At 49.3% G+C, this 14,021-nt stretch overlaps 1 protein-coding gene across 1 annotated transcript in view; it reads left to right on the plus strand.

Moving 5' to 3' along the window:
* The first annotated feature begins 12,995 nt into the window (after positions 1-12,995).
* The window catches only part of PDE6D (phosphodiesterase 6D), an 81,251-nt gene continuing 80,225 nt past the window's right edge, over positions 12,996-14,021 (plus strand). Inside the window, exon 1 of the mRNA XM_082251569.1 lies at positions 12,996-13,786. Within this exon, the coding sequence (XP_082107695.1) occupies positions 13,740-13,786 (47 nt within the window). The 5' untranslated portion in view covers positions 12,996-13,739. The remainder of the gene's footprint in view (positions 13,787-14,021) is intronic.

Genomic DNA, 14,021 nt, shown 5'->3' on the forward strand with positions numbered 1-14,021 from the left:
TGCCATGCCACCTACACACTGCTGATTGCTGCCGCGCCGCCATCATAGACAGCAAAGTAGAGGAAAAGACCTCCAGGTGCCCTCTCCTCCCAGTGGAGAGGAGGTAAGCCAGCGGCTGTGGTTGCGCCCTAGGTGGCAGTGCGCCCTAGGCGGCTGCCTAGTCTGTCTAGCGGTAGCGCCGGCCCTGGGTCTAGTTTAGTAAAGACTCGAGCATTCCGGAAGCGCTGGAACAATTCTGGAATTAGAGGGAGAGGGTAGCGGTTTTTAATGGTAACTTTGTTGAGTTCCCGATAATCAACACAAGGTCTTAACGTACCGTCCTTCTTCTCTACAAAAAATATTCCAGCGCCAGCTGGGGAGGATGAGGGCCTGATGAACCCCTTTTTCAGATTCTCATCGACATAGGACCGGAGAGTTTCTAATTCCTTTTCAGATAGGGGGAAGATCCTTCCAAAAGGGATCTCTGCCCCTGGGAGAAGCTCAATGGGGCAGTCGTAGGGCCTGTGAGGGGGTAGAACATCAGCTTTCTTCTTGTCGAAAACATCCTTAAAGTCCCGGTAAGCTGCAGGAATGTCTTCGGAGGAGTATGAGGCCGGCTGGATGGATAGGCAAGTGGCTGGAGCTTGGGATTCGGAAGGGAAGCAATGATCCAGGCAGTATTTCTTAATCCAATCAATCTGTGGATTGTGGGCTTGGAGCCATGGTAGGCCTAGGATGACCGGGAATAAGGGAGAGGACAGGACATCGAAGCGGAGGAGCTCTTGATGACCCGAGTCCTTGGTAGTAAGGACCGGGTAGGTCTCCCTGGTCACGGGTCCGGAACTAGGCAGGGATCCGTCGGCCAGGAAAACTTGAAGCTGTTGCTCCTTGGCTTGCAGGGGTACCCCTAGCTTCGCAGCTAGTGTACAATCCAGGAAGCAACTGCAAGCTCCGGAATCAATAATTGCCGTGAGCTGGATCCTCTCTTCTGCTACCTGTAGGGAGACAGGAAGGATAAGGTGAGCAGGGGATGGCTCAGAGACCTGACAGTTCGGGACAGACCGTGAACAGCACTTACTAGGCCTCACAGGGCAATTGCGGAGGAAGTGGCCGGAAGCTCCGCAGTATAGACAGAGGTTCGCCTGGCGGCGGCGTTGTCTCTCTTCGGGGGTCAGGGAGGAACGAATGAGCCCAATTTGCATAGGTTCCCCATCTGTAGGGGCATTGACAGCTGGTCCTGAAGGAGGAGAGGCCATAAATGGGACCTTTGGCATGACCCACATTGCTCAAGACCCTTAAAGGCGTTCTGAGCGTCGCTCCCGCAGACGCCTATCCATTTGGATGGCAAGAGCGATTAGATCCTCTAAGGATGCAGGTGTTTCTACCTGAGCCAGCTCGTCTTTTAAAGCTTCCGAGAAGCCATGACGGTACTGGTATTTCAATGCTGCCTCGTTCCAGTCCGTATCGGCTGCCCATCTACGGAAGTCTACCGTATAGTCCTCGGCCGGGCATTTGTTTTGCTGGAGGGCATGCAGGGCCGACTCTGCCGTGACCGTACGCTGGGGATCCTCTTATAATTGGGCCATAGCCTCAAAGAAAGAGTTTGTGGAATTCAGGATTGGACTCTTCTGTTCCAAGAGATTGTGTGCCCAAGTAGGGAAATTATGAATCCCACCTTGACGGACTCAGAGGAGAAGGTCCTAGATTGAAGGGCTAGGTTTAATAAACAAGCATTCCTGAAGGCCCTGAATTTCCTACGCTCCCCACGGAAGCGTTCTGGCGTGGGCACCTGTGGTTTCGGGGGCGGAGCTGAAGCCGAATGGCCGGAGCTAGCTTGGTCCGGTTGGGCCGGAGCCGGCAGTGAGCTAGTGGTTGGCTGATTCGGGTCAGGTGGAGGAGAAAGGCCGGCCATGTTGAGTACTCGACCCTCTAGCTGGAAGTACCCATCTTGTAGCCTTGGCACAGCTTGGGTCAGGGCTGAAACCTGCTGGCATAGGGCCTCGAGCTGGGAAGCACCTCTGTCGGCCTCTGACATGGCTGGTTTATGCTGTCAGTTACCTTGGTGGAGGCCGAAGTGCTGAGAGGGCTTCCTTTGCAGCTCGGTGCGGATCACCCCTGGAGGTGGAACAGGAGATGACACGTCCCAAGGAGCACTGGATGCGGGTGGATTCTGTATGATGAATGGTATGGTGTGGACTCACAGGACCGTTTCCAGAGGATCTAAAGATGCTTGAAACAAGAGACAAAAGGTAAATGCCAGGCCGAGGGTCATACACAGTGAATCAGTCTGAGGAAATGGAGGTACAGAGGGGTAAGACAAGGAGAGAGTCCGTGGAATCCAGGCCGAGGTCCATACACAGAATATCCAGCAGAGGTATGGTTCAGGCAAAGAGTGGTCAGGTAAGCCGAGGTCAAACAAGGAGAAGTGCAGATGGGTCAAGGAGCAAGCCGGGTCAAAAGCAGGAACGCAGATAAACAAACAGGTCATGGGTACTAGAGCTGATGTTAAACCAGCACTGAAGCACAGCCAGAGAGCGCCTTATATAGGGCCAGGGCTGGGGAAAAGGGCGTGGTGACACACCTGCTCTGCCTCCAGCGTTCTATTGTTGCTGAATGGTAATTCCTTTCCTGACAGCAGCCTACGTATGGGTTAACTCCAATGGTATAGGACCCCCCTCCCATAAATTTCAGCTTGTAGGTACAGCCAGTGTTCCATATCTTCCAAGATCTGAGGGTGGGAACTCCAGCTGCCATGGAGACCATCAGGAAAGGAAAATTACGGTAAGTATCTGATGGGAATTTTCCATTTTCCTGACAGTCTCCATGGCAGCCTACGTGTGGGAAACTAGCCCAAGCCACACGGGTAGGAATGCTTTAAACAAAGAAAATTTGAATTCAAATTATTAGCAGACAAGACAGTCAGGCCAAAATTAACTGAAGACAAGGAGGCTGGCTCCACACAGTAATGGGTCATAAAGATATTGACAGAAGATCAGGAAGTTGCTCTACAGACTACTTCTAGAGCCACGTGATGTGAAGCCGCCCAGGACGTCGAGATGCTTCTCGTTGGGTGGGCTGTCTACGCCTCTGGAGGAGCCAAACCCTCTGCACTGTAGGCCTGTTGTATAGCTGCCACAATCCAGGCTGCGATAGACCTCGACGAGGCCCGCTTCCCTCTGTTCCTGCCTGAAAAGAGGATGAAAAGGTTGTCTGATTGCCTGAAAGGAGCTGTTGCCTGAAGGTAGTCCCTTAAAGGTTTACCCACACCCAGGGGATGAGGTTCAGAATCATCAGAGGACCGAAAGGTAGGAAGAACAATCTCTTGGTTTTCATGAAAGATTGATGTCACTTTCGGATTGGAATTGAGCATCGGAATGAGGACTACTCGATCCGGGAAGAACGTAAGGAATGGTTCTTTGTGACCAAGGGAACTGATCTCAGAGATCCTTTTGGCTGAAGTGATTGCCACCAAGAATGGTAAGATCCTTGATAGAGATGGAGTTTATCGGACCAGTTCTTGACAAAACGTTAAGAACGAGAGGAAGGTCCCATTTCGGAAATCTTGGTTTCCTCTGAGGGCTGAGTCTGATCGCTCCTTTGAAAAATTGTTGGACAAGTGAATGTTTGGCCCAATGAACACCAGAGAAAACAGACAAGGCCGATATTTGGACCCTGAGAGATCCTACTGAGAGAAATTTATCTATACCTGCTTGAAGAAACTGTAGTACTTCCTGTACTCCAAACTTTGAGGATGAATTTCCTTCCGGGTATGTGAATTTTAAGAATCTGGCCCAGACTCTGCAGTAAACCTTATTCGTGCTTGGTCTTCTAGAATTCATCAAGGTGGGGGTGACCTCAGGAGGGCATCCGAGGGATTCCAACCTCTCCCTCTCAAGAACCAGACCGTCAACCGGAGCAGAGCAGGGCAGGGGTGAAGTGTCGTTCCCTGCGAGAGAGGGTCCGGTCTGAGAAAAAAGGGGAATTGGGCTCCGATAGCTGAGCTGCAGGAGAAGTGGGAACCATGGCCTGTTCGGCCAGTATGGAGCCACCATGATGATCTCCACATCTTCTGCTTGGAGTCTTTGCAGAAACTTGATAATGATGGGAATCGTAGGGAAGGCATATGCTCTACTGAATTCCCATTTGTCAGTCAGAGCATCTGTCCCGCAGGCTTGGTGACACCTGCTGCGTGTGAAGTACTTCTCCAATTTGTGGCTGCATGGAGACGCAAACAGGTCTACTTCGGGCGAAACCCCCAGTGACAGAATCCATTTGAATGCGTCTGTGTGGAGAGACCACTCTTTGTGATTAAACTGGACTCTGGAGAGAAAGTCTGCCTGGACATTCTGTGGCCCGGGAATGTAGACTGCCGAGATGTTGGTCAGATGGACCTGTGTCTATGTCATGATTGGGTCTAACTCTTGCAGAAGGGAGAGACTCCGGTTTCCACCCTGTCTCTTCACGTAGGCCACCGCCGTGGTGTTGTCCATTCTGAGGAGTATGTATTTCCCCTATAGTAGATGACGGAAAGGTTGAAGAGCCAGAAAGCCCGCACGGGGCTCCAGGATATTGGAGAAAGGGGTGTGAGTTTGTGGAGACCACTTACCTTGAGCCACTTCTGCCATGCAATGGGCTCCCCAACCAGAGTTGCTGGCGTCTGTTGTAATGATGGTCCAGGAGACGGGAACTAAAGAATGGCAGTTGAGCAGGTTCTTGCGCTGAAGCCACCATAGAAATATAGATACGCTGCTCGTGCTCCTCCGGATTCCACTGAAGAAGAAAGCCTCTTTGAAAAGGCTGCATCTGCCATAACGCCCACTTGACCATAGAAGTTGTTGAGACCATAGTGCCGATGATCTTGAGGCACTGAGAGGCCCTAAGGAAGGAGGAGGAGAGAGCAGGAAGAATCCTCTCTCGTACTACCGGGATTTTTTCCAGAGGTAAGGAAATTGTACCTCGGACGGTGTTGAATTGCGCCCCTAGATAGACTACGTGTTGAATAGGTTCTAGGTGGCTTTTCTGTAGATTCAACAACCAGCCGAACTCCGTGAGAGTTGCAATGACCTGATCCCTGTGGGTCAAAAGTTGGTCTTTGTCTTAAGACAACAGGAGAAGGTCGTCGAGGTAGTGATGTAGACGTACACCTTTTGTCCTGATTAGAGCTACCACAGTCAGGAGGATCTTGGAAAACACCCTTGGAGATGTGGACAGACCGAAAGGGAGGCAGGTGAAATGGAAGTGCTGATGCGCCCCCTAATTTACCTACGACCCACTCCTTCCTGTCAAGGCCACACCCCTTCCTGTTTCAGACCCGCCCTGTCACCTGTAAACCACACCCCCTCCTCTTTAGGCTCCACCTCTTCCTCTCTGTACATTAAAAGTGGGTACAAAGTGCCTACTTGTATATTTTGTTGTTTTGTATGGGGGTACATTGGCTCGTGGGAGCGCTCCTGGGGGCCCCCACTAGGCAGCGGGGATGCCAATCCATGAGGCCAGCGGTCGCAATTGCCACCGGGTACCCGCGTTCGCTCCCCGCTGAGAGAGAACGACGGTCTGCTGTTGTAAACACAGCTGACCGTTGTTCTCTCTGAAATTATCACAGAGCGCCTGTGATCCTTCTATATAGAAACACAGGTCTCTATGGTCATTTCACAAGCCCCTCCCCATACAGTTAGAAAACACCCCCTAGGCTCACACTTAACCCTTTGATCACCCCCGGGTTAACCCCTTCCCTCCCAGTGTCATTATTACAGTAACAGGGCATATTTGTAGCACTGATTACTGTAGTAATGTCACTGGTCCCCCCAAAAGTGTCAAAAATGTCAGTTAGGGGTCCGATCTGTCTGCCGCAATGTCGCAGTCCCGCTAAAAATAGCAGATTGACGCTATTACTTGTAAAAAAAAAAAAAAAATGACATAAATCTTTCCCCTAGTTTGTAGACACAATACCTTTTGCGCAAACCAATCAATATACACTTATTGGGATTTTTTTTTTACCAAAAATATGTAGCAGAATACAAATTGGCCTAAAAGGATGACAAAATTTGATTTTTAAATTTTTATGGGGGAATGTTATCTAGCAGAATGTGAAAAACAATATTTTTTTTTTTTTCCGAATTGTTGCTCTTTTTTTTGTTTATAACACAATAAATAAAAATCGCACAGGTGATCAAATACCACCAAAAGAAAGTTCTATTTGTGGGAAAGAAAGGACATTAATTTTTTTAGGGTACAGTCTCGCACGACCGTGCAATCGTCCTTTAAATAATGCAGTCCTGAATCGCAAAAAATGGCCTGGTCATTAAGGGGGAAAATCTTCCAGGGCTACAGGCATGGTGCAGGGGCTGCGGGCATGGTACAGGAGATGCAGGGGTTGCGGGCATAGTGCAGGGGCTGCAGACGTGGTATAGGAGATGCAGGGGTTGCGGGCATGGTGCAGGGGCTGTGGACATGGTACAGGAGATGCAGGCATAGTACAGGGGCTGCGGACAAGGTACAGGAGATGCAGGGGTTGCGGGCATAGTGCAGGGGCTGCAGACATGGTACAGGAGATGCAGGCATGGTGCAGGGGCTGCGGACATGGTACAGGAGATGCAGGGGTTGCGGGCATAGTGCAGGGGCTGCAGACATGGTACAGGAGATGCGGTGCTGCGGGCATGGTACAGGAGATGCAGGGCTGTGGGCAGCATGGTAAGGAGATGCAGTGCTGTGGGCATGGTACAGGAGATGCAGGGCTGTGGGCAGCATGGTACAGGAGATGCAGGGCTGTGGGCACTGGGCAGCATGGTACAGGAGATGCAGGGCTGTGGGCAGCATGGTACAGGAGATGCAGGGCTGTGGGCACTGGGCAGCATGGTACAGGAGATGCAGGGCTGTGGGCGCTGGGCATCATGGTACAGGAGATGCAGGGTTGTGAGCAGCATGGTACAGGAGATACAGGGCTGTGGGCACTGGGCAGCATGGTACAGGAGATGCAGGGCTGTGGGCACTGGGCAGCATGGTACAGGAGATACAGGGCTGTGGGCAGCATAGTACAGGAGATGCAGGGCTGTGGGCAGCATGGTACAGGAGATGCAGGGCTGTGGGCACTGGGCAGCATGGTACAGGAGATGCAGGGCTGTGGGCACTGAGCAGCATGGTACAGGAGATGCAGGGCTGTGGGCACTGAGCAGCATGGTACAGGAGATGCAGGGCTGTGGGCACTGAGCAGCATGGTACAGGAGATGCAGGGCTGTGGGCACTGGGCAGCATGGTACAGGAGATGCAGGGCTGTGGGCACTGGGCAGCATAGTACAGGAGATGTAGGGCTGTGGGCAGCATAGTACAGGAGATGCAGTGCTGCGGGCATGGTACAGGATAATCTCCTGTACCATGCCCGCAGCACCTGCATCTGCTGCGGAGGAGTCTCACTTACCTTGAGGCGCCTTACATTTAAAGGTGGCGCCGCTCGGCGCCATTATGTCACCGCGCATGTGCTGCCTGCCCGGGAATAGCCGAACATGTACGGGGTTTCCCGAGCGGCGGCGGCGCATGCGCGGTACGCATGTCGGGCCGGCCGTGGACCTTTTTTTTCTTCTTTCAGGTTTTAGCAGCAGATCGGGGGGTTTTCATGCAGGGGGGGGCAGCTTTTTTGCCACCCTAGGCCTAGGCCTTGTCGGCCTACGCCTAAATACAGCAGTGGGGCAACCACAGGGCCCGTTTAGCTGTAACAGAGGATAGCATTGCCTTGGACAGGAGACGGAGGACATCAATAGAAGCTTCTCCAAGAACGATTGAAGCCAGCTAAAGCTCTTGAATGGGGGAGCTTTCAACCGCTTCATCTGAGATATTCCCCAACTTCATCTCCACGTCCGAAACCCAGGTTTCCATGGCCTTGGCCGTACCAGCCGTAATATAAATTTGCTTCAAATCTACATCCATCTTCCTATCTAGGGGATCTTTGAAGGAAACTGCATTGTGCAGCGGCAAAGTAACATGCTTCGCCAGTCTGGTGACTGCGGCATCAACCAGAGGAGCTGACTCCAAATGACTGACATCCTTTGACTTAAAAGGATAAAGCTTTGCCAGTTAGAAGATAGAGAGGATTTGCTGTCCCTTTTGCTCCATTCATCCGTTATGACATCCTTTAACTTCGTAAGGAGTGGGAAGTTCAAACGCACTTTTCCCAAATGATTGAAAAACTTCCGCCGTTTCGTCTGCGGAGTTACAGGATCTTCCCATTTCAGAGCTTCTTTGATCGCTCTGATAAGAGGTGAAACAAGGGCAAAATCAAAGCCCCCAACTACACCCTCCTCTTCCAAGTCACTTTCTGAAGACCTTCCGGAGGCAAAGCTCGGCTGAGAGGGGCCTTGGTCTTCAGGGGCCTCAGCGGGAGAGCTGGTTGTAGCAGGACCATGTGCGGGACTAGTGCCCCATTCTTTCAAGAACTGTTGAACTACCCGCTTCAGGGACTCCAACCTCTGGTCTTCAGTCTCCCTCTCACTGGCTGTGCAAGCAAAACAGGGCCCACAAAGAGACTTGTCCTCCGGGACATGCGCCCCACAACCCCAACAGGCTCTTTGGGCTGCATGGCTACTGTGGCGCTGTGTGCGGTGTCTGGAGGAGGAACTTGAGCGCCTCCTCTGAAGCCTGCTTCCTGTCGGACCTGGAAGATGAGTCTCTTCGTGGCCTGACAGGGTCTCTTTCCTGATGAGCACCAGACCTGGAAGAGCTGGGGAGAAAGAGAAATCCAGGGAGACACAGGATTTAGCCATGAATCATAAACCAGCATCTCCTCCTCCACGCCCCCCTGAATGCACCAGCACCCACCTGTTGTGAGAGGGCTGGCCACAGGAGGGCGGTGACGCAGGATCCATGTTTCAGGCAAAACCACAACTGACAAGGGAGAATACAAGGGGTCAGGAACAAGCAGCACAGTGAGCCATGTAGCGTCCCCCCATCCATCCATCCACCCCCCCCCCCCTCCTCCACACTGCCAGCATCATGCAACACCTGGCAGACCAGTCCCCACATACCTGGATCACTCAAGGTAGAGGCACAGGGAAGATGTCGCTACGCCCACAGTACTTCCCAATAGTACTGGGGCTGACAGTATGACGTCAGCGGTGACCTGGCCGCGATGGCAACTGCGCATTTGCGGAGCAGGCCTCGATCCCGATCGCGCCAAACTGCGCATGCACGAGCCGGGAACCAAGCTCCGTCCCCCTACAGCACAGGCGCCTGCCGGACCGAGCAGAGGAGGAGCAGGAACGAGGTGGCTGGAACACAGTGAGCGTTCTAGCAGCCATTGGACCACTCGCACCAAGGAAGTAAAAAGAGACAGGCACATATAATAAACAAACATACTGCCATGGAGAGCAAAGCGTCCATCTTCAGACCCTGCCAGGATGTTGCCGGCCGAATGGAGCACCGCACAGAGCCAGAGGGGATTTTTAAAGTGCCACTCACCCGCCCATGACTGGGCCCTGGGCACACAGACACCGCTGCTCAAATCCTGAGGTAAGCTGGTCATCCTTCATAGAGGTAATCCATTAGGGTCCTTGGAGGAGGACAAAAAAGGAACATTGGCTGTACCTACAAGCTGACATTTATGGGAGGGGGGTCCTATACCATTGGAGGGGAGGCGGGGTTAACCCACACGTAGGCTGCCATGGAGACTGTCAGGAAAAATAATATACACTTTTTAGGAATTTTTTTTTTTTGCCAAAGACATGTAGTAGAATAAATTTTGGCCTAAATTTATGAAGAAATTAGATTTTTTTATTGGATATATTTATAAGCAGAAAGTAAAGTTATTGTTTTTTTTTTTTCAAAATTTTTAGTCTTTTTTTTTGTTTATATCGCAAAAAAAATAAAAAAAAAGTGTGATGATCAAATACTGCCAAAAGCATGCTCTATTTGTGTGATAATAATAAAAAATTTAATTTACGTACAGGTACAGTGTTGCATGACCACGCATTTGCCAGGTAAATAGTGTAGTGCCGAACTGAAAAAAATGCACTGGTCACCAAGGGGGTAAAATTTTCCAGAGGGCAAGTGGATTAAAGTGGTAGCAAACTCATTTTTTTTTAAAGTTGCACCTACAGGTAAATCTCCATATACATGATCAGAATATGGTACATAAAATAGCGCTTTTTAAGCGATCGTATGATAATCTGTTTGTTAGTACACAGCTTTCGTCTGAAATTTTCCAAAGGGACAATTACGAAAGTTATTCTCCTACGATTTTCGTATAATCAGCACAGGTTTTGTGCGAAAATACAACACAAATACATTACATCACTTCCAAATTTTTATTCTGTCGTACGAGAATTTTTGTAGTTTAGTAACCTATTAATTTTCGATATGAGACTAGCATGCAAAAAAAAGAAAATGAACGATCAATCGTCCAATAATCTCTTTGTGAAGGCTGTAGGTAGAGTGAATATCTTCTAAACTTGCACTGTTTAGGAGATATTTACACTGCATGCAGCCGGTCACATCACTGGTGCATATGCTCTGAAGGTCCAGCATACGGTGCCATAGCCGAGTGACGTCATCGCAGCCCCGGCCACTCATGTAGCCGGAGGTTGCGAACCAGGAAGTCAGGGGGAAAATGGAAGCCCAGTCAGCAGTGACAGTGTGCCACTGCAGGGCTTCGTTTTAAGGTAAGTTTCTCATAATGTGCTAATATTCATTGCATACTAGCACATTATGACATTGCCTTGCAGGGGATTTTTTTTGGTTAAGCTGTGGTTTACTACCGCTTTAACCACTTGCCGACCACGTAACATACATTTACTGCGGCAGGTCGGCTCTATTGCGCAAAATCACGTACCTGTATGTCATTTCATGCAATAGCCTCTAGGGGGAGAACTCGCGCCACTGGAGACCAGATTGCACGGTGTTAGGACAGAGGGGGATCCAATTAGCGTGTACGGCGGACACAATGTCTGCGGGCCACCCGCGATCATTCATGAGAGAGGCAGAACGGCGGCCTGCCGATGTAAACAAGGCAGATCGCGTTCTGACAGGGAAGAAGATGAAGATCCTGTGTTTCTGCTAAGCAGCAACACGAATCTATGTCTTCCTTCAGTCAGAGCAACCCCCACCCCCACACACACAGTTAGCAAGTACTCCCCTAGAGACACATTTAACCCGTTAATCACCCCTGATGTTAACCCCTTCCCAGCCAGTGTCATTACAGTGACAGTGCATATTATTTAGCACTGATCACTGTATTGGTGTCACTGGTCCCCAAAAAAATGTCAGGGGGTGTCTAATTTGTCTGCCGCAATGTCGCAGTCCTACTATAAGTCGCCAATCGCCGCTATTACTAGTAAAAAAATAGAAATTCCATAAAAATATCCCATCGTTTGTAGACGCGATAACGTTTGCGCAAACCAAACAATATAAGCTTATTGGGATTTTTTTAACCAAAAATATGAAGCAGAATACATATTGGCCTAAATTTCTGAAGAAATTGTATTTTTATTTTTTATAATTTATTGGATGTGTTTTATAGCAGAAAGTAAAAAATATTGTTTTTTTTTTTTTTTTTTTCAAAATTGTTGCTCTTTTTTTGTTTATAGCGCAAAAAAATAAAATCAAATACCACCAAAAGAAAGCTGTATTTGTGGGGAAAAAGGGCATACATTTTATTTGGGAATAGCGTCACACGGCCGTGCAATTGCCAGTTAACCACTTGCCGATCAGTCACGTTGACTGTACTGCGGCAAAGTGGCTCGATTCCGTCCAGCGACGTAGGCCTACGTCGCTGGACTCCTCCCCTTGTAGGCGGCGAAAACTGAAAACAGCGGGAGTCGGGCCAGGGGAGGAGCGGCGGTGATCACCGCCGCTCTTCCCCGATCGTCGGGGAATCGAGTCTGGAGATCCGCCCGCTTGTGTAAACAAAGCGGGCGGATCTCCTAAGTGACAAACAGTGACAGATAGCAGGGTTCAGCATAGCTGAACATGCGATCTGTCCCTGTGTCACTCAGTCACCTCCCCCCCCCCCACACACGTTAGTAAGCACCAGGCATACATTAACCCCTCCCTCTCCAGTAAAATTAACCCCTTCCCTGCCAGTGTCATTTTTACAGTAACAGTGCATATTTATAGCACTGATTACTGTAGTAATGTCACTGGTACCCCAAAAGTGTCAAAAATGTCAGTCAAGGGTCCGATCTGTCTGCCACAATGTCGCAGTCCCGCAAAAAAAATCGCAGATCGCCGCCATTACTCGTTAAAAAAAAACCACCAAAAATGACAGAAATCTTTCCCTTAGTTAGTAAACGCAATAACTTTTGCGCAAACCAATCAAAATATGCTTATTGTGATTTTTTTTACCAAACATAGGTAGCAGAAAGCAAATTGGCCAAAAATTTAAAAAAATTTTGATTTTTACATTTTTTTGGGGGGGAATTTCATTTAAAAAAATGTTAAAAATATTATTTTTTCAAAATTTACGCTCTTTTTTTGTTTATAGCGCAAAAAGTAAAAATGGCACAGGTGATCAAATACCACCAAAAGAAAGCTCTGTTTGTGGGGAAAAAAGGACGTAAATTTTGTTTGGGTATGGCATCGCACGACCGCGCAATTGTCAGTTAAAGTCGCACAGTGCCGAATCGCAAAAAGTGGCCCAGACGTAAGACAGCAAAATCCTCCGGTGGTAAAGTGGTTAAAGTAAACGCAAAAAATGGCCTGGTCATTAGAGCGGAGTAAAACCTTCCAGGGTTGAAATGGTTAAAGAGAACACAAACAACACAGGAAAATGCTTTGTGAACGCTTTGAAAAGTTTGACCCCTCTGAGTTTCCGTTCGATATTTTCCGTTTCTATGCTACGTCACGTTGCTGGGCAGAGTGACGCGCATCTTTTACACTAAAACGTTTAGAATGCAACCTAACACCTGTTTATTTCGCCACGCCCAAAAAAGGTGGGTCCTTGCTAAATCCCTTATTTGATTGGTCTCTGTTGTTGTCGTGTATGCGCTGCTTTAGATGTTATTGGCTGGTTGTAGAGATCGGTTGAGCCGTGTAAGGCGTTGCGGGTGGGAGAAGGCGGCGCTGGAAGCGCATCGCTAAATCCGCTTATCAGGACCCGTACCTGCCTGACAGGGAATAGCGGCCTCCGAGGTGGGATTCCTGCGTCTATAAGGCGGCTTTACACAGTGCGTGTATGAGAGGGGGGTGAAGGAGACAGCGGCGGGTACAGACTTTCAGAGCGGGGTACCCGTTTCTTCTGAGGGGAAAACTGGGTCAAACTTTGATATACGGGAGCTGAAAGTGCTTCACAGAGGCCTGTCATTATTACCTCAGAGGAGCCCTCCACCCATCAGCAGACTGTAGGACTGAGGTACTCTGCCTGTCCCTTCTGTCAGCCTCGTCCACCCCTCCTGCATGAGGTGACCTATGAAGTTGGCTGCTGTGGAAGTCATTCCAGTTTTCTGTACACTCCTTTCATTGCCTGGCCTGGTGGGTTTGTACATGCAATAAACATCTAACTGTCCTGCTACCCACTACTTTACAGGCCAGCCTCACTGACTGATGTCCATGACCTCTGATCCCCTGGGCTAGGCTGCCTCCCTGACCCACAAGGTGAACCAGAGACAAACTCGCTTTGAGAATTGCGCATAGTCGGTTTTACCGGGACAGAAAGATAATCTATTTTATAGAACTACAGTGGCGCTTCAGAGAAAGAAGATCTTGACAATTCACATCCAGTCTCCTGCCATTCATTTGGATTGGGTTGGCCCAGAATAAACAGGAGGAATCGATCCACCATGTCTCACACTGAGCGAGCTAAGAAGATCATGGAAGGTTTTAAACTGTATCCTGTTTTCCATAACTTGGTAGCTTTAGGGAGATCATTGCATTGTGGGAGTATAGAACACTGTTTAGCATCTTCTCTGTTCCTGATCTGAAAAAATTTGCATATATATTGTACATTCACATCAGTCCCTGCCCTCGAGCTTACAATCTAAGGTCCCTGGCCATACAATTTGTTGTTTTCTTTTTTATTATTCAATTTCCTTTTAGATTTACCTTCAACTATGTAGGGCAAG

Source organism: Pelophylax lessonae, assembly GCF_965119305.1.
Source record: "Pelophylax lessonae genome assembly, chromosome: 3".
In the NCBI taxonomy this organism is placed as follows: Eukaryota; Metazoa; Chordata; class Amphibia; order Anura; family Ranidae; genus Pelophylax; species Pelophylax lessonae.